Source organism: Ammodytes marinus, assembly GCF_949987685.1.
Source record: "Ammodytes marinus genome assembly, chromosome: 21".
In the NCBI taxonomy this organism is placed as follows: domain Eukaryota; kingdom Metazoa; phylum Chordata; class Actinopteri; order Uranoscopiformes; family Ammodytidae; genus Ammodytes; species Ammodytes marinus.
This window is the reverse complement of record NC_137225.1, coordinates 617,498-636,818: the sequence shown is the minus strand read 5'-3', so window position 1 is coordinate 636,818 and position 19,321 is coordinate 617,498. Positions and strand designations below refer to the sequence as shown.

Below are 19,321 nucleotides of genomic sequence, written 5' to 3'. Positions count from 1 at the left end.
AAACAAATTAGTTTTTCACTTTTACTTCCTGTTTCGAAGTGTTTTGGCGGGAAAATTCAAAAAAGTGTCTTTACAATGGAGAGGTTGACAATTTGATTTTGCTCATAACTCCCCAACGAAACATCGCACATTCAAAAACTTGACATCCACTTGTTTGGTACATTGAGCTGCATTGAGCTGCATCTTTCTATCTAACGTAGTTTTGAAAATGTCATCCATAGGGGGCGCCAAAACCACAAAAAGCAAAGAAAACCCGTTTGGGGCTATAACTTCCACACCGAACATCCCACAGTCAAACACTTTATATCCACAGATGCCCACAAGTCAGCTGCATCTTTTGAGATAGGCCACGCCCATTTGCGTATGGGATTTTCTTTCGCTACATCGCAAAAACTGTGTCGGTCACCAAAACACACTCCTCCTACAGTTTTTGCCCGATTTGGACGAAACCAAAAGCATTATGCTCTACCGACTCCCACGAGCAAAAGTTGTATAAAGAATTTTTCTACGGCCATCGGAAGACCAAACGGTAGCGCTTTAAAGATTTCGCATTAGCTACCTTGTACCAAACTGCTCCTAAATCCAAAACGATTCATCCTATTAACACCAAACTTCACACATGTTTGTCCTATGGTTCTCAGGTGGGTTCTACTTTTTCCTTAAATTGCTCCAAAAGGGGGCGCCAAAAACACACTTGAGCATCTTTCTCTGCGATTTTTTTGCCTTTTGGTCTATAACTCCCGAACCAAACATCCCACATTCAAAAACTTTACATCCCCGGATTCCGTGACGCGAGGGGCCGGCGCCTCGGACGACGACGCCCGATCCCGAGTCGCGTGGGAGGCTTGGCCCCCGTTCACAACTGCTTGCAGTTCTAGTTTCTTTTGTTATTTCTGTGTCTTGTTTTATACTGTTTTTAACTTAAATTGCTTGTCTGTTTTTTCTGTGTGTAATGCACTTTCAGTTGGCAATCCCAATTTCGTTGTATAGGTGACTGTACAATGACAATAAAGACTATCTTATCTTATCTATCTAAAATCCTTTCTGATTCTGATTCTATAGGAGGAAAGAGTTGAGTCGAGTTGGTCAAAAAAGGACATGGGGATAAAAACTGTTAAGGCCTGAAAGAGGTACAAAAACTTTGGTAGAATGGTCCTTTTAATTGAGTTTAAAAGAGACATTGATAGGGGTGACCATTGCGTAATCGTTTGTTTGATCTGATTAAACAGATTGATAAAGTTCTCTTTGAAAAGATCCTTGTGCCTCTTTGTAACTGAAATGCCCAAGTATGAGAGCTTGTTTTTTTCTATTTTAAATGGCAGGTTGTTAAGGACCGGTGCTTGTACTTCATAGTTAATGGGAAACAATTCGCTTTTTCCAAGATTGATCTTATAGCCTGAAAATTTACTGAAATGATTGAGCAGTGACAAAGCAGACTGCAGAGATGTGTCTGGGCTAGAAACAAAAAGCAGAAGGTCATCAGCATATAGGGAGACCTTGTGCTGTGTGCCGCCCCTCCAAATACCGGCTATGTGCTCACAGCTATGGCAAGGGGTTCAATGGCTAAGTCAAAAAGCATGGGGCTCAGAGGACAACCCTGGCGGGTTCCACGATGTAAGTCGAATGGCTTGGAAATCTGAGAATTTGTCCGAACTGAGGCTAAAGGGTGACAGTATAGTAACCTGATCCACGATATAAAGTTTGACCTGAAACCGAATTTGTCAAGAGCCGCCCATAGATAAACCCACTTGACGCGGTCTGCATCAATTGACACGTCACACTCAGTGATGTCCTCGGAAGCAGAGTAAATTATATCTTATAATCGATGTACGTTAAAGAAAGAATGTCTGCTCTTCACAAAACCAGTATTGTCCTCAGATATAACCGTAGGGAGGACAATCTTGAGTCTCCGAGCTAGAACCTTAGCTAAGATTTTAGTATCTGTGTTAAGAAGGGAAACTGGTCTGTATGAAGTACATTCGGTTGGATCTTTATCTTTTTTGGCAATAAGAGTGATACAGGCTTCGGCAAAGGATGGAGGGAGGATTTGCCTTGTCCGTAGGATTCAGATAGAACGGAAGACAACTGTGGGGAAAGAAGTACAGAACACTTTTTAAAAAACTCTGCAGTGAGTTGCATGCCTGATTGCATCAAAGAGATGGCTGCAGCTATTTCTGCCTGTGATATAGGTTCTTCCAATCTTTCTTTAAAATACAATGAGAGTTTGGCAATGTTAAGACTGCTGAAAAAGTCAAGCAATACATTCTGATCTGGTTGAGATTCGGAAGTGTAAAGCTTAGAATAAAAATCTCTGAAAGCGTCATTAATTTGCAAGTGTATCTAGTAGGGGTGTGCACGTGTACACGTGTACACGTGTAACCGTTTAGTAAATCATAACCGTTTAGGAAAAATCAATAAACGAAAACCGTTTTCTTTTTTTTTTTCAAATTTCAAAGTTTTTAAATATGTTCTGGAGACACGCGTTTATTGATTTTACATCACCAATAAACTAATTGGGGAGGATAAAAGCTAGTCTGCCGAGAATCTGTCTGTCCCTCGGCGAGTGTGTGTGAGTGAGTGTGTGTATCGGCGCACACACACACACGGGGAGTCGCCGTGCTGGGACTCGACTCACAGCCATGGAAGAGTGATGAAAGATAACCTAAAGATTAAAGTTACCCGGTTGACGTGAACTACGCTCGTAAGTAGCCCGAACTTTATAACACCTGTTCAACATGCATTTAACGTGGACATGTAGAAAGCGATAGGTTATATTAATCAGGAAATGAAGCGCGATTATGACGGCGAACGTGTGTGTGTGTGTGTGTGTGTGTACCATGGACCTATTATAAGAGGTGTAAACGAGCGTAGTTCATGTCAATTGTGTGTTTACAGGCGAACGAACGCGTGTGTGTGTGTGTGCGCGCGCGCCTACAAGACGGCGGGGGCACGAGGACAATGACGTCACGGTTAACCGTGTACACGAAAAAAAAGGGGTCGTGTAACCGTTTACAATTTTTTGTAACCGTTCACACCCCTAGTATCTAGAAGTAATGAAACCAAACGCTCAACAAAAACCTACATCATCTGCATTGGGGGCATATACATTGACAATTAATACAAGGGTATTGTATAATTTTCCAGTCACGATTACATACTGGCCAAACTTGTCCGAGATCACATTGGCCCTCATTTATCAACCGTGCGTAGACCAGAAAAATGGGTGTACGTACATTTCCACGCAAATCTCGGCATTTATCAATATGGACGTGAGCGTAGGATACGCTCAAATCCCACGCCAGCTCTCAGCTCGTGTACGCAAGTTTGTAAACAGCATGGACTCGCAGTGCAGGCTGTGCCGGGTAGCCGATGACTTTGTTGGACAATTATTAGAAGATAATACAAATGCAGTGTTTGCTCAGACCGAAATAAATATAGCCTATTAATCACTTAAAATTGTGCAGCTTATGTAGTAGGAGAGCTGATTCAATAGTGCGCACACCGGCCACTTAGGAGCCCTGCATGGGACTGCGTAAGGGCAGTTGTCTCCCACTTGGAGCAGCTGGGGGGACACTGAGGCACGAGGGCTTCATTCATTCAAAATGTTAGCCTAAGCAGCCTATTAAATATGTAGTAGGCCTACACTGCTCTTTATGATAAAAAATACACGGCACAACATTAAGCTTAACATTTTATTTATTTGTAGCACCTTTTAGATGTTAGTTCCTCTTTTAATGTGTCATTGATCGCTTAAGCGAGAGATTTATTTCAACCGTTAACCGGCACGTTTTTCCGATCTGCTGGTGGAGCAGGACAGTGGGCGCTCTCACAGCTGATCGTTGCCGGGTCGGCTTGTGCAGCTGACGGCCGGGCTGACCAAGCGCATGCTGTCATACAGTAAAACGCAAAATGTGTTATTTTTAGTTTTTAAACCCCTTTTGAGTAGTGCTATCTAAAAGGGCCAATACATTTTAATCATTCAAATCTCTGCAGACGTGCATTTCTTTTATGGGGACCATTATCGGACAGTTGGTGCGTCTTTTTCTCCTCTTAGGCTATATTATGCCCGCACCCCCAGCCCGGTTGGTTGCATTTCAGAACAGCAACACGCTTTTTTTAGTGGCAATTTTTGAGTCAGACCACTTTTTCTTCGTCTATTCAAAGAAATGGCGACATATAATTGTATATGCTGTTTTATAGCATTTGAGCAATAGCCATAGCCTATGTAAACCTAAAATGCAAAATCCTCAGCTGGAGATCGTTTGTTGTCAACACCAACTCTGTTGACCGCAGCAGTTATTTTCTTCCTAACTGCTGCCTTCTGTCGTTCTTCGATGCCGCTTGTACTGCTCCGAAATGAAACTCTTTATTTTTCTACTTTCGCTGTTATTCTGTCAATTTCTACTTCAGATAAGTTCCTCTTTTGTGCCGTAATGCGCTTATCCATGTCGCAAAACCTCTGGGCGAGGCCTCTAAACTGAGACAAGACAGCTGCTATTAAAAAAAATAAGCTCTTCCAAACAAACATTTTACAAATCGAATCTTCCTGTCTAAAGCTTAACCATTTCTCTGGTAAACTGTACAGAAAAGAAAATCGAAAAATCTGAGCATACCATATAATACATACCGGCAAACTTGATTTTCGCCGTTTGGAATCAAAATATATGACCCACGTGAATCGTATAGATCCGAAGAGTTTTTGTTTTTGGGAGGGGGGGGGGGTAGCGGCAGCTGCCAGATTGGACTGGACTGTGTGGGCGAGTTACCGTAGTGTGAGGCAAGGGAATATCGTTATCTTGGCAATAAAACATCTTTGGTAGACGTCATGAGTATTGTCCAATCAGCGTTAAGATCGGGCACCGTAAAGCATCACTGCTGCCGCTGTGTGTGTTCAGACTTTAGAATTGGCTAAAAGTCTCAATCAAAGCCTTTTTGATAATAAAAAATGAGAGGCTTTGATTAAACACTGTCAATGCTTTAGAGGTGAATGTAACTTAGCCTACTCGGCTGAAAACAGAAATGGAGGGACGCAGCTCACTGTACAGTCCCTTTATTTAGTCGCGCTGTCAGTTTGCCGATATGGCTCTCTGTAGACATAGAAACAGGGGTTGCTTAGGGCCCCCCAATTTTTCTTTTTCTTTTTTAGTTTGTGTGTTTGATATTAACATCATATTATTATTATTATATAATACAATGTTTTCATCTAGATAGTTAATAGCCCAATAATTTAATCAGTTCATCTGGGAGGTAATCCAAGTTTAACTGATCATGTCACGTTCACGTCCATGCACAGTGTGTATTGAGTTTATTTAAAAACATTTGGAAATGTTGTGTCCTTGGGCAAGACACTTAACCCACCTTGCCTTGTGTGAATGTCGATAATTAGCCTGCTATCAGTGTACGAGTGTGTGTGTGTGTGAATGGTAACGTGGGAAAGGAAAACAGGTCTCCCTTGCAAAAGAGTCTTCAGTCTCAATGGGATATACCTGTATGAAAAGAAAAAGAAGAAAAAGAAAAAAAAAAGAAAAAAAAACATTTGGAAATGGGGCTCGGATGCCCATGCACTGTATAACCTATTTCGGCCTCGTCTGTGGAAAAGAAGATAGCTGGACAGAGTTCTTCTGCTTCGTTCCTCTCATTGCATTTAAATGTATTCATTATATTACAGAGAAATATGTCCCATAAAAGAAAAAGAGCACCAAGCCCAACCCAGTGAACCCTGCATAATATTTTATTTTAAATTAAATTAACATTTTAATGGAAAATCCATGTGTCTTTCTTCAATAGCTTCATCTGACCAAGTGTCTCCAAATTATTTGTTCACACAAATTTCCTCAGATTTAGCCTCTTAATTTTCCTCCAAAGTGCACCAGATTCATGCATTTCACTTTAAAAAGTTTAAGAAAAATGGACATTGGAGGCAATAGTGGAAAACTCTGGTTGTGTGAACGATATTTAACAATAGTCAATCATTTGGACAGCGAAAAACACCCGACCCCCCTAGAAGGGATGGGTGTTTGTCACCTTTTTCACCTCCTATGAGTTTGCAGGTCTGATAATAATGTTTTGGCTTATAGCCCCAAATAAATATGGCTATGGAGACCGAATATCAACTTTGGAATAACTGAATTGCGTAAACAGTGAACTAAAGAGTTATATGAAATGAAAAACTCACATTAGTTAACAAATCTATTAAAATATGACTGCAGCTTTAAATGTACGGCTGTAAACATTTTAGAAGAGCCGAAGTTAGAACGCCACAGCGTGCACACGGGCAGACAATATGCGACAACAGCACACCCCCCCCCCACTAAACAAAATGAACACCATCTGGACATAGTTTCTAATTTTAATTACACGTATATTTGAGTGTAGCCATTGTATACAGCCTGTACCTTTTTAGTAAGTAGACAAAACACCCAGATAAGGGCGCACAATCAGCTGTGTAGCGAAACACAGAGCTAACTGAAAGCTGCACGTCTGTCTTCTATGGCTACAATGTTACCTCTCATCCAGTGGATTAAACATCCTTAAACAGTGTCTTTGCAAGAGCATGCAGAGGCTCCAGTACATTCAAAACAGTGCTGCCAGGATCCTGATGAGGGTGCACAAGCACGACCACATCACCCCCATTCTGAAATCACTGCACTGGCTCCCTGTCTCACTCAGAATTGAGTACAAGGTCTCCCTCCTCACCCACCAGTGCCTTCACGGACATGCCCCCCTTTACCATCAGGAACTCCTCACCCCCCGACAACCTAACGTACACTCCGTTCAGGATCCACTCACACACTCCAAACCCGACATATGAAGCTGTGCACCATGGGTGATCGGGCCTTTTCTGCTGCTGCCCCGGCCTAGACTATGGAACGCCCTCCCTGACCACCTGAGGGCCCCACAGACTACAGCTCTTTTTAAACGGAACCTCAAAATGCATCTCTTTTAAAAGAGTATTTAGCTAAACCTTTTAATATTTTTTTTATCTGAAGCACTTTGAGATTCTTGAATATAAAGTGCATTATAAATAAAATGTATTATTATTAATACATGACTAGTCTGGCATGACCACTTCCGCCAGCGTCTATTCGCTTGCGTCGAAAAACTACGCAGCCCTGACGCAGCCCCCTCCTTTTCCGGTTGCTGGCTTTCCCCTATTGTGATCCCCCTCAAATTCGGAAACAATTCGCTCACAGTCAACCCGTGTGCTTATGTGCAGCGCTCTCTCTCTCACACACACACACACACACATACACAGGGTGTGAGAAGTCACATTACTGTAGACAGAAATAAAGTGTGGCGATACTTCGGGATAATAATATTGGCGGCGGCGGTCCGGGATGCATCCTAGCTTAGCCTAGCTGTCCAACTTCATTGTACAACTACCCCCGGGCAGAAATACCCTCATAAACTCTGGAAAATGAAGCGTGGGGGTTTGAATTGAGCACCGGACCTTATAACCAGCTAGATTAAGATCCGCCGTTCCCTTTCTTTGGTGAATTAGGGACTATGCAGCGGTGTTTTAGCGACGGGGAAAGATTCCAACGGCTTCCACTATCACCTAGCAACTCTTACGGCTACTTGCTGCAGTTGGTGTAGCGCTCACAACGTCAAAACCCTGTTCTGCCTGTAAACAGACGGACTACGGCTCTGACTACAGCGATAGGAGGTGGTGACATAAGTTCTCGAATGCTAAAAATTCTACTCGACCGCCGTAGCCGTCCTCTCAACCGCCGATGATAATGTTACCAGAGATAACACTACGTGGGTGGCTAGTTAACTCCGGTTAAGTTATCCCGTGAGCTCCTCGGGGGCTAAAGTGTATGGTGTCTTGACATGCTGGTTAGAAAGCAACACACTATGTATATTCCTTTTGTCTTTAATAGTTTTTGTGTGGCGTTTGCGGGTTTAGCCATTTCTCTGACAGTCTCTGGACGTGAAGACGTTCCATCAAAATAAGTCCCCCCCGGCACTATTTTGCAGGACACCGCTGCTGCTTCCCGGGGTTAGCCCCGCCCTAGATGATTGTGATTGGTTTAAACAAATACAAACAGGCTAGCCCAGTTTCCCCCGGTTTCCCCACCCGAATAGACGGCTCTAAACAGAGTGCTTCCAGACCCTACTACTTGCTGTAGTTTGGTCTGGCTTTGCGAGACTAATACATGCAGCGAACCCAGACACAGCTCTTGCTTTGAGCGTACAGATATTTGATGACCCTGAGAATGGACCCCCTCACTTCAAACTCCCATAGCACCTCCCACAGCCTTTCTCCAGATCCACAAAACACCGGAGAAGCATACTCCCAGGCCCCCTCCAGGATTGTGCAAGAGTGCAAAGCTGGTCGGTTGTTCCATGGACCTTTATTCCACGGCCAGGACAGAATCTGTATTGTTCCTCTTCAGTCTGAGGTTCGACTATTGGCTGACTTTCCTTTCCATCACCTTGGAGTAGACTTCACCGGGGAGGCTTAGAAGTGTGATACCCTTGTAGTTGGCACACACTCTCTGATCCCCCTTTTTGAAAAGGGGAACCACCATCCCGGTCTGCCACTCCTTTGGCACTGTCCCACACTTCCACAGAATCTTAAAGAGACTTGGCAGGCCCTTCACAGCCAGAGCTTTCAGCATTTCTGTACGCCATCAATCCTTGCTATTGTGGAGTTGTTATCAGTGTTGCCAACTCTTCAGTAAGGAAAGTAGCTATTGGCTGTCCTAAAAGTCGCCAGATGACGCCATCACCTAATTTGCATATTCAGAGACAGCCGGTTTTATACAGTAGGGACTGCTGCGTGAGGACCCGGCTACCTGTCAGTGCTCTGGGCCAGGGGAGGGGCCGCGGAGGCAGCCGATGCTCGTTGAGAAGAGTGATACTTGCTTTAGCGAAAAAGTCACCAATAACACCAGAAAAGGAAGGTAGATTTGTCGCTTTTTTGAAGAAAAAAAAAGTCACCAGAGGGTCTGAAAAGTCGCTAAATATAGCGACAAAATCGCTAAATTGGCAACATTGGTTGTTATACTTCAGTGGATTCCACCAGGGCAATTGACAATGATCCCCCATCAGCCTCCAGCTCCGCCTCCACCTTAGAGTCGGATTTAGGAGTTCCTGAAAGTGTTCCTTCCCCCGGCAGATTACCTCCTCAGTTGAGTTCAACAGTGTCCCATCCTTACTGTACACAGCTTGGATGGTTCACGGTTTCCCCTTCCTGAGGTGTCGGACGGTTTTCGGACGATGGAAGCTTTGAACATTGGCCACTTGGGTTCAATGTCCCCAACAGCCACAGGGATGTCAGAAAAGCTCTGCTGACCTCGGCAAAATAATTCTGCTTTGTGTATAGAAGAAAGCCACCCACAAATGTATTATTGACCCTCTGTATACATTTTTTATTAACACCATTGGATTCCTTGTCCCCGAAAATGTAATGACTAATGGTATCTTGATTCTAGGTAATCTAGGAGGTGAGATATTGAGAAATTAGTTTTTGAAGGTCGCTATTTTTTCAGATTCAAGATGGCCGCCATATTGGCTCATCTGAAACTGGAATCATGCGTTTTCTGATTCGTTATTCTTTGATGATTAAAAAAATGTATGGTTTACCTTGTCCCAAAAAAACTCCAAAGGAATTACACAAGGAACCGGACTAAAATAATTGTTTGCTTACAAGACTGGGTCATAGCATTAATACTTTCATGGACTTTTGGCCAAACACTTTCAGTTTTCTACACCACATATGTAAAGTTTGCCTCATGTTTCACTTGTTTGTTGTCGTTGGGCATACATGCAGTCGCCTTGGGCCACTTATGGTTGGTGATTATGAATAAATTGTCTGTCAACTGTGTGATTGTGGTAAGCACAACAGACAAGCGTATTTTCTTTACAAAAATTAGGTAAGCTATAAATTAAAATGATAAAGTAAGTGATGATATACAAAGCTACATCTGGTTCAATGTCACATGTTAACATCTTGTTTAATTAATTAATGTGGATCATCTTTTTGTCAGGACGCTACTGTGGCTTGGAAATTCCTCATCCAATCACGTCCTTCAGTAACTCTTTGGTTGTCAACTTCATCTCTGACTACTCTGTCTCCAGAAAAGGGTTCAGAGCCACCTATTCAGCATCCACCTCCAGTAAGACATGCTCATAGTTTTAGCTGGACAACCTATGAACTGATCATTGCAAATTGTAAATTATTCTCTTTTAATGAACACACACTAAACTGAGATAACCTACAAGACAACTAATTCTTCTTACCTCTTGTGCTAAGGTTGTGGAGGAGATCTGGTGATGGAGAGTGGTGCATTTAACAGTCCTAACTATCCAGATGCTTATCCGCCTAATGTGGAGTGTGTATGGACTATCAGAAGTTCACCAGGGAACCGTCTCCAGCTATCATTTATGTAAGTCAATTTGAATGTGGGGGTTAATACTTGACCTTGGAAATGGGAAGTGGTCACTTCAATTTCATATACTGTATTTTAACATATACTGTACAGTACTGTGCAAAAGTTTTAGGAAGGTGTGAAAAATGCTGTAAACTAAGAATGCTTTCAAAATCGGAAGTCTTAATAGTTCATTTTCATAAATGAATAAAACTAAATCAAAGCGTGCTGTGTGCTCAACCTGTTGTTGGTGGAAAGTTTGTTGTAACATTGCAGTGGTCAAGGAATTATTATGTTCTTTGACATGTAACTTTTGAGTGTGTCCTCATGACTTGTGATATGCGCTTTGTGTCAGAGGGCAAGTTATGTGGATTGGTAGGGTCAATGAGGGAGTTGTAAAAGGATCTCCAGAGCTGCAAGGTTTGATGTTTTGGAGATATTTATTTATCAAAGTATACTGTGGTTGTTAAACAGCAATGTTGTCTGTCATTCCATCTTGGTTGTGTCCCACAAACACCCTCACACTTGTTGCTGGTTTGCTGAAGTCAGTGTACAGCCGGCCGTGTCCCAACACACTGTTGGGCAGGAACACACTAACTCTCTTTTTCTACTGTTCTGCAGAAGACACATGGTCAGGTACTTACCAATGAAAAGAAAGTGTTATTTGAAATGAAATTTGAGATGGATTGTATCTCACCTTTATTGATTGTGACAGCAAAGGTCAGGTGAAGGGGGAACCACCTCTGGACCACAGTGAATGGGAACTCCTGGGCCTGGTCATAGAGAGGTGTCCTTGACAGGAAGAATCCCTTGTTAGGACTGACTGCTATCCCACAGTCGACTGCCCTGTCCAACATTAGCACTGAGGCGGCTCCATGGTGCGATTGTCTCCTAATGGCAGCTGGTGTCCCTTCCACGGTCGTCCACATTTTCATTAACAGTTGGTTTGTGTGTTCTGTGAATGACAAATTCTTACTGGTATTATTATTACCTCCATAACCTTGATCTGTGAAAAAGCAGGTGTAATAATAACAAAGAATAATACATAGGGGAGAACGGGGTAATCTGAGCCACTTTTTACATTTGCTCCCCTCTAAGCGAGCTAAAATTATTTATCACTCAAATTTACACATTTCCCATTAATTCAGGATGTTTCCTAGAAATGGGCATTAGCAGGATTTGTTCAAGACAAAGGGCAGTGAATCAAATACAACATATTATAATTCAAAAGGTTTTAATAAGATTCAAATGAAAGATAGAACCAGTTAGATTAGAACATAGTCTGGGGGTCAGAACACAAGACCCTTAGAGCCAGCTAGTGTCTGGGGGTCAAAGCATAGGAAAATCAGAACCAGCGAGAACAGCCTGGGACTCAGGACACAGGAGAAGACCCAACTGGATTATAACATCAGCCTGTCATACTCTACAACTAGGCCTACTCTACATTCCAGCCCTGAAGTTTACAGGGAAAGATGGGAAGGTGCTCTTTCCGTGTGGTTGGCCCAGGTCGTCTTCCTGGTGTATTTCCTTGGCATGATGGCTTTTCTACAATTTGTATGACATTAAAATAAGACATGTCATGTAATATTACATTAAAATATGATTAAGACTAAACTTAACTTGTGCCTCATGGTGGGGGAAAGTGAGACAGTGGCTCACTTTCCCCCACAGCATTTGGCTCACTTTCCCCCACCACCACAATTTGAGAAAAAACTACCTCTCTTAGCACTTCAGGCTGATCTTCAGTTATCAGCATCACATGGTTTCATATGTTGGTAGTTCATCAACACGTATGATATAAGTTTTTCTACGTGAATACATTTGCTTTGGCACAACAGTTGATTAAGTTGACAGCAAGAACATTTAGTTTTACATGTAAAATACCTATTTTGATGAAAAAAAGCATGCTTACCACAGCACCATGAGGTCCTCTCTTTCAGAGCCATGGGGAAATGAGAGGGGCTTGAAAACATATATCTCACATGACCACAAATGTTTTCCGTTGCCTAGATACAGGGGGTGGCTCACATTACCCGATGCCTCAGATTCCCCGTTCTCCCCTACCATGTTTGTGGCTGGGCAGCAGAGCAGCTCCATACGTGGATGTGTGTTTAAAAGCTGAGATGTTGAGTGGCTGGGAACAGAAATGAGCAAGTGTAGGTTGTTGAGTTTTTCACACTTTATAATTGTTATAATAAAAAGGAAAGAGGTGTGTGTGTGTGTGTGTGTGTGTGTGTGTGTGTGTGTGTGTGTGTGTGTGTGTGTGTGTGTGTGTGTGTGTGTGTGTGTGTGTGTGTGTGTGTGTGTGTGTGTGTGTGTGTGCGCTGCTGTAATGTGAAGAATGAACGCTATGCTTTTATGCAGGGCTAATGTTGTTTGTATATGAATATATTTGACGGCAGCCTGGCATGCTACTTAATGTCCTCCAGGCTCATACAGAGAAATGTTCTGAAAAATCATGAGAATGCGATGTACCAGTGGCCTGTTTGGAGTAGGCTAGCTACCATGCTATTTATGTAGTGTAGATAGCAGAACATAAACAAAGCCTCTTTCAACCATCACAACAAACAATTTAAAATAAAAGCATAAGTTATTTACCTGTGGCGTCGGGAGACCGATTATCCTCTCGGCGAGCAGTTAAAAGTATTAAATATAACGTAAACGGTGCGTCATGGAGCATATGTAACAATTCTGAATAAAGGTTGGTTAATCAGTATGTGCTCTTCAATTTTTACCTGTCTCGTTTGACACTCGCTAGCTCTGGCCATCTCCTGTATCTTTGTCCAATGTGGGGTTCTGCCGAGTGAGTCCCGCTTCCTTTTCGGCATTTTGCCGGTAAGTTTGTCCCTCGTTTGTTCCGAGCTGATTCCGTTTGCAGCTAGCGGTTGGTAGGCTAGCTGTTTCGGATGAGGTGTCAAGATAGTTGTCCGTGTGCGAGTGTGAAGTTGGTTATGGATGAGGTGTCAAGATGGCTGACCGTGTCAAGCAGGCTTCAGGTGCATTAACTTGTGGTCCTCTAGCGCCACCCTCTGGAAGGAATACATATGGTTATTGGTGAGTTAGGTGTGTGTTGTAAATGATAAAAAAATAAGAATTTGGTCGACATCATTGTTATTATTTTTGTTGTGGCCAAAACCTTTCTGGACCCCTAGAGAGTACTTTGGCAAAGTTTGGAAGCATGGAATGCAGTGGTGCCTGTAGCAAGTCCACACACACAAACACACATACACACGCACACACAGGTCAAACTTAGGTGACACTACTGTCAAAACATAGGTGACGTTGCGAAAGTGGGAGGAGGGAGAGGAGTGCACTGCAATAACATTAATTTTGAGACTGCAATTTTAATTAATAACAAATACAAATCATAATTTAATATTTTACTGAGTTCAAATCATAATTTAATATTTTACTGAGTTCATTGTGCTTGTCATAATGTAGGCCTATTAAAGGTCACATATTATGCTAAATGCACTTTATAAATGTGTTCCAACATATCCATGGGTCCACGGTGTGCCTAGAGACTGCCAAAATATTTAAAAAAATAACATTAGCCCCTTTTACACAGAGATTGCGGCATATAGACGGAACAACATCACCCCAAAATGCCGGCTTTGCTTGCTTCTGTGTTATTTACACAGAACCAAGCAACGCCGGCCTGCTGGCGCATCAGTAGCTCCTTTTACACAGCGTTCCGGAATGAAAGAGGTGCTTGTAAACAGCGTCAGGTGTGACGTAAACATTTTGCGCCGCGCCGGTCAGCTGCTTTACAACAACAACAACACTGGCAGGTGAATTGAGAGCAGATGAGTGCTGGAGCTTGCAGTAAGAGGGCCATATTTTACTGTCCCCACGATGTGACAGTTGATCTCGCTACGCGCTGAGTCCAACATCACTGGGACTGTTAACCAAACTGACAAAATCAATCCGCTTCACGTGTGTGTGTGTGTGTGTGTGTGTGTGTGTGTGTGTGTGTGTGTGTGTGTGTGTGTGTGTGTGTGTGTGTGTGTGTGTGTGTGTGTGTGTGTGTGTGTGTGTGTGTGTGTGTGTGTGTGTGTGTGTGTGTGTGTGTGTGTGTGTGTGTGTGTGTGTGTGTGTGTGTGTGTGTGTGTGTGTGTGTGTGTGTGTGTGTGGCTTAGCCTAGCCTAGCTTTCCCATTGTACAACTTCCCCTGGAGCTGAAATAGACTCATACACTCTGCAAAATGAAGCTGGGGGGTTTGGATTGAGCAGCGGACCTTATGACCAGCTAGATTATACGCCGTTCCTTTTATTTGGTGATTTTTACGGGACATCAGGCCGCCGTGATTAATGATAAACACACGTCAAAACTGACAAAATCAATCCGCTTCACCTCTGTGTCTGTGTGTGTTTGTGTGACAGGTTGGCTGTAAGCGAGTCTCTTTGTGAGAGCAGAGATCTGCCAATCAGACATAAACATACACATACACACAGTGTGTGAAGTCACGTTACTGTAGGCAGAAATAAAGTGCGGATATACGCTCAGACTTAGAATAATAATAGTGGCGGCGATCCGGTAGCAGCCGATTAGCCTAGCTTAGCCTAGCATTTAAACAGCAGGGCGGAGGGCCGAAAGGCCGGCATATTCCCGGCTTTCACTGGCTGTGTAAAAGGGGCTAATCACTCCTTTTCTCACTCTCCCCCTTTCTGAACCCCCCCCCCCCAATATACTCCAGTCAGAATTCTCCTCGTTTCTGACCTCAAAAACTGGAAAGCCAGAAGCTTCCACTGTGCAGCCCACACCCCTATTTCTTATTGGTCCACGGCCCTGACAGACAGAGGGCGAGGCGTATCTGGCTTCGCTTCCGGACAGGGGGCGGGGGGAGCTCAAAGATTGTATATTTACGAGGGGAGCTGCAGCTCTTTTTAAAAAATAGGCCATTGTGAGATTAGCTGAACATCAGCATAGTACAATAAATTATCTGAAAGTTTTTTTCAGCAAACAATTAAAGAAAAACGTATTAGGGACCACTAAGACCATATAATATGGTGTATAATAGTACCGAAAAGTGTATAATATGGGAGCTTTAAGGTAAAAGCATGGCTTGCAAAAATAATGTTGAATAAAATAGAGTTGATAAGCAAATAAGACATGGGAAAAGTATCACACAATTATTTAATTTTATTTTATGCATACATATGCATACATTTACAGTTACAGACAAGTGCCTAAATTAAGTTTAGATTTAAAATTCCTATTTCATTTTAAAATTATAGATGTAATGCTTCTTTAAAAAAACAGTAGAGAAGCAGTGTCTTTGTTTTGGTGATAAGTTGTTTAAATCTCTCAGAAATCTCTTCATAATAAGATATAAAAATTTGAATTATTCGTGTGTGTTTTATTTAAATCAGCGGTAGAACATTTAATTTAAGGGGGTAGAAATGAATTCCGCGCTTAATATCGTGTCGTGATATCGCAATATCGTATCGTACTCAAAATTTCATATCGTTACATCCCTACTCTGGACCACAGTGAATTTGAACTCCTGGGGCCGGTCATGGAGAGGTGTTCTTGGCAAGAAGAATCCCTTGTTAGTGCCGACTGCTACCCCACAGTCCACTGGCCTAGGCAACATTAGCCCAACCATGAGTCTAGTCCGGTTTCTGAGGCTGCAGCCAGTTCCAGACGGGACAGTCCTCAGCAGCATGACAGGGCATCGTGCCTTCTTTGTATTGTGTCATCAGTGTTGTGTTGCATAAGGTGTGGAACCGGCTCCATGGTGCGATTGTCTCCTACTGGCAGCTTGTGTCCCTTCTGTGGTTGTCCAGCTGTCAACAGTTAGTTGTCTTTGTCCTGTGAATGTCAAATTATTACTGTAATTACTTTGATCTGTGATATGAAAGTGATCTGTCATGATAATGTTAACTGAACTGGTTAGATGTCTTTGTCATAGGAAGGGGATGGAACAATTGAATAATATATACTGTACTATAACATAATCTAGAATAATACTTACCATGTTTGTGGCAGGGCAGCAGAGCTTGACAGCTGAGACGTTGAGTGGCTGGGAACAGAAATGAGCAAGTGTAGGTTAAAAAGCACCTATTATGCTTTTTCAACTTTTATGACCTATAAACGTTGTTATAATGATTTATAGTCATGTTTAACCATACTAAAGTGTCAAATAATGACTTACATGCATTTAGACATATTCCCTGCTGACCGCCTGGGTTGGCTGTGCAGAGTGCTAAACACTAGTAACGCCGGTCGCGATTCACTTGTTCAAATATCCGGGATTTATCTACGTAGCTCAATCCGGATTTTCCATGTATGGTAATGCTGCAACATGCTCAGGCACGTTCCTGCCATGCCCCCACCTGCTTGCTCAAATCTGCCCGCGCGCCGCTGAAAGTGTTCCGGAAGGTAACCAAATCACAACGGAGTGGGGTTGGCAGAGAGGGGCGAGGGGGCGAAGAAGGACGAAGCCCAGTGTTGACAGTGAGTGCTGAGAGCGCCCAGATTAGAGGAAGAGTTTCCGAAAATCGACATAGTTTTTTGTCCTGTGATTCGTGTCAGGTTGCTCTATAGGAGTCATTAATGAGAAATTAAGACCCAGCTGGACATTCGACGCAAAAGCAGAAAACACTGGGTGTATCATTGGCATTTAACAAGAGGGGAAATGTGTCTGTTTAATGTGCAAGGAAGTGTTGCCGTGAAGGATTACAATTTACGAAGACACTATGAAACTAAACATCAGAGCAGCTACATGTCCTGATAAATGTGTTATTTTTGAAAAGTGGCCCGGCCCTTCATAGATTTTTCTGTATGTGGCCCTCAGTGAAAAAGGTTTGGACACCCCTGCTTTAAATAAACCTTAAATAAGTGATTGTCTAATCGATTTGTCTTGCATTACAGTTTATGAGATATATATCAATGGCAAAATTTAATTTTTTTTTTTTGTACATAGCTCCTTTTAGAAAATGGGCAGCGCGTAACGTAAATTGCGCAGCACGCGGCACATCATCACGTAGCCAACATCTAAGAAGAAGAATAACCTAACAGCGAGTGTGGCAGTTGTTGGCAGTAGTAGCCTACACGGTTGCAAAGTTACATTGATTCCAGCAGCGAGTGAAGCGGAAAAGCGAAGTGTAGCGGAGGAAACATTCCATCATTCCACAACAGCTGTTGTGGAATGATGGTGTTAAACGCTGAGCTGAAATCGATGAAGAGGATTCTGGCGTAGGTGTTTTTCTTTTCTAGGTGTGACAACGTGAGGTGGAGTGTGGTGGAGATAGCATCCTCTGTGGAGCGGTTGGTTCTGTAAGCAAACTGTAAGGGATCCAGGTTTGCAGGGAGACAGCTCTTAATGTGCTGCATGACCAGCCGCTCAAAGCACTTCATTACTATGGGTGTTAGGGCCACAGGGCGGAAGTCATTTAGGCAGGCTGGATTCGGCTTTTTCGGGACAGGGATGATGGTGGCACTTTTGAGGCAGGTGGGTATTATGGCCTGGGCGAGCGAGGTGTTGAAGATGTCTGCAAAAACATCCTTCAGTTGCTCTGCACAGTCCTTCAGAACACGCCCAGTGATGTTGTCTGGCCCAGCAGCTTTGCGTGGGTTGACGCTGGCAAAGGCCCACTTCACCTCAGCTGCAGACAGCTGAAGCATGTGGTTGCTGGATGATGGCGGGAGCATCTGTACCTGAGTGTCGTTGTTTGCCTCAAAACGTGCATAAAAGTCATTTAGTTCATCTGGTAGAGAGGGGTTGTTTAAGCACGCCCCGCGGGGAGGGGGGGGGGGGGGGGGCTTGTAGTCGGTGATGGTCTTAAATCCCTGCCACAAGCGGCGTGCGTCTTTGTCGCTTGTGAAGTGGCTGTCTAGTTTGTGTGTGTACAGCCGCTTCGCCTCCCTGATCCCCCGGGTCAGATTTTTATTTGCCAGTCTGTATGCTACTATATCCCCAGATTTAAATGCAGCATCCCGTGCTCTCAACAGTGAACAGACTTCCCCTGTTATTTTGATTGACATTGTGTAATCACAATTATTAGACAATTATTCATTGATTTAAGAACTGCAACATGCACTTATTTAACATTTGAAACCATGACTTTTGACTTTAAACATATCCTAATTGAACTGAAAACAAGGAAAATGCAAATAGCCTAAGTAAAACATATGTTTTATAATTAAATTAAATAAGTGTCAAAATCAAAATAAACCGTTGCAAATGTTGTCGATAGGGCACGTCTTTTGCTAGCAGGAATGTGAGGGCATATTTTAATGTATATCTCATGGAGCTGGCTGGATAAGCAAGTTGCATTGTAGGCTACAGTGTTCTTAATTGATGACTGTTGTGGTGGCAAGAGTCAAGGAGCTTTAAACTTCTTGTGTTTTTTATTCCTTTATTGCTTGGTCATAGACCACTTGGATTCGACTTAAAGTGAGTAAACTAATTGGTCGTGATGTTTTGAGGTGCAGCTGGGTCGCATATGCCTTTTTGTCTCTCTCTCTCACGGTCGCGCATGTCATCTGACTCGCGTGTCCGCGCATAACATATCTTGCACATTGTTTTAGTCTATTACTTTTACCTTTCTTCTCGAGCAAAGGCTGACTTTCTACCATCTTCTGGAAGTTTTTCAAAGCTCCCGGCAACACGCACCGTCGTCTCCATCCTACTCTGCACTGTTAAACTGAAAGCTAGGTGAGGGAGGGGCTGATCGCACGGCTGGATGAAAGGTTTGCTGCATTTAAAAGCCTTCACGTCTTCACGTGCGGTACAACGACAGTTTAACTAGGATTATTTAGTTTTAATGATAGAGGGAAGCAAAGTTTGTTGTTATCATTTAGTCGCAATGATCCTGTCGATCATTCTCTGTGTTAGTTTCCGATATCGTGCCGTAAAAATAAAAGCCCCCCGCGATATTTATTTTATTTTCTCTCGTTTCCCTATCTATTTTTTTTACTCAGTAACGCAGGTGATATAA

At 43.0% G+C, this 19,321-nt stretch overlaps 1 protein-coding gene across 1 annotated transcript in view; it reads left to right on the top strand.

The window, feature by feature from the left end:
* The window catches only part of cubn (cubilin (intrinsic factor-cobalamin receptor)), a gene marked incomplete at both ends in the record, with an annotated part of 365,190 nt that overhangs the window by 159,920 nt on the left and 185,949 nt on the right, over positions 1-19,321 (top strand). Inside the window, 2 exons of the mRNA XM_080049812.1 lie at positions 9,996-10,124; positions 10,262-10,394. Of these exons, the coding sequence (XP_079905938.1) occupies positions 9,996-10,124; positions 10,262-10,394 (262 nt within the window). The remainder of the gene's footprint in view (positions 1-9,995; positions 10,125-10,261; positions 10,395-19,321) is intronic.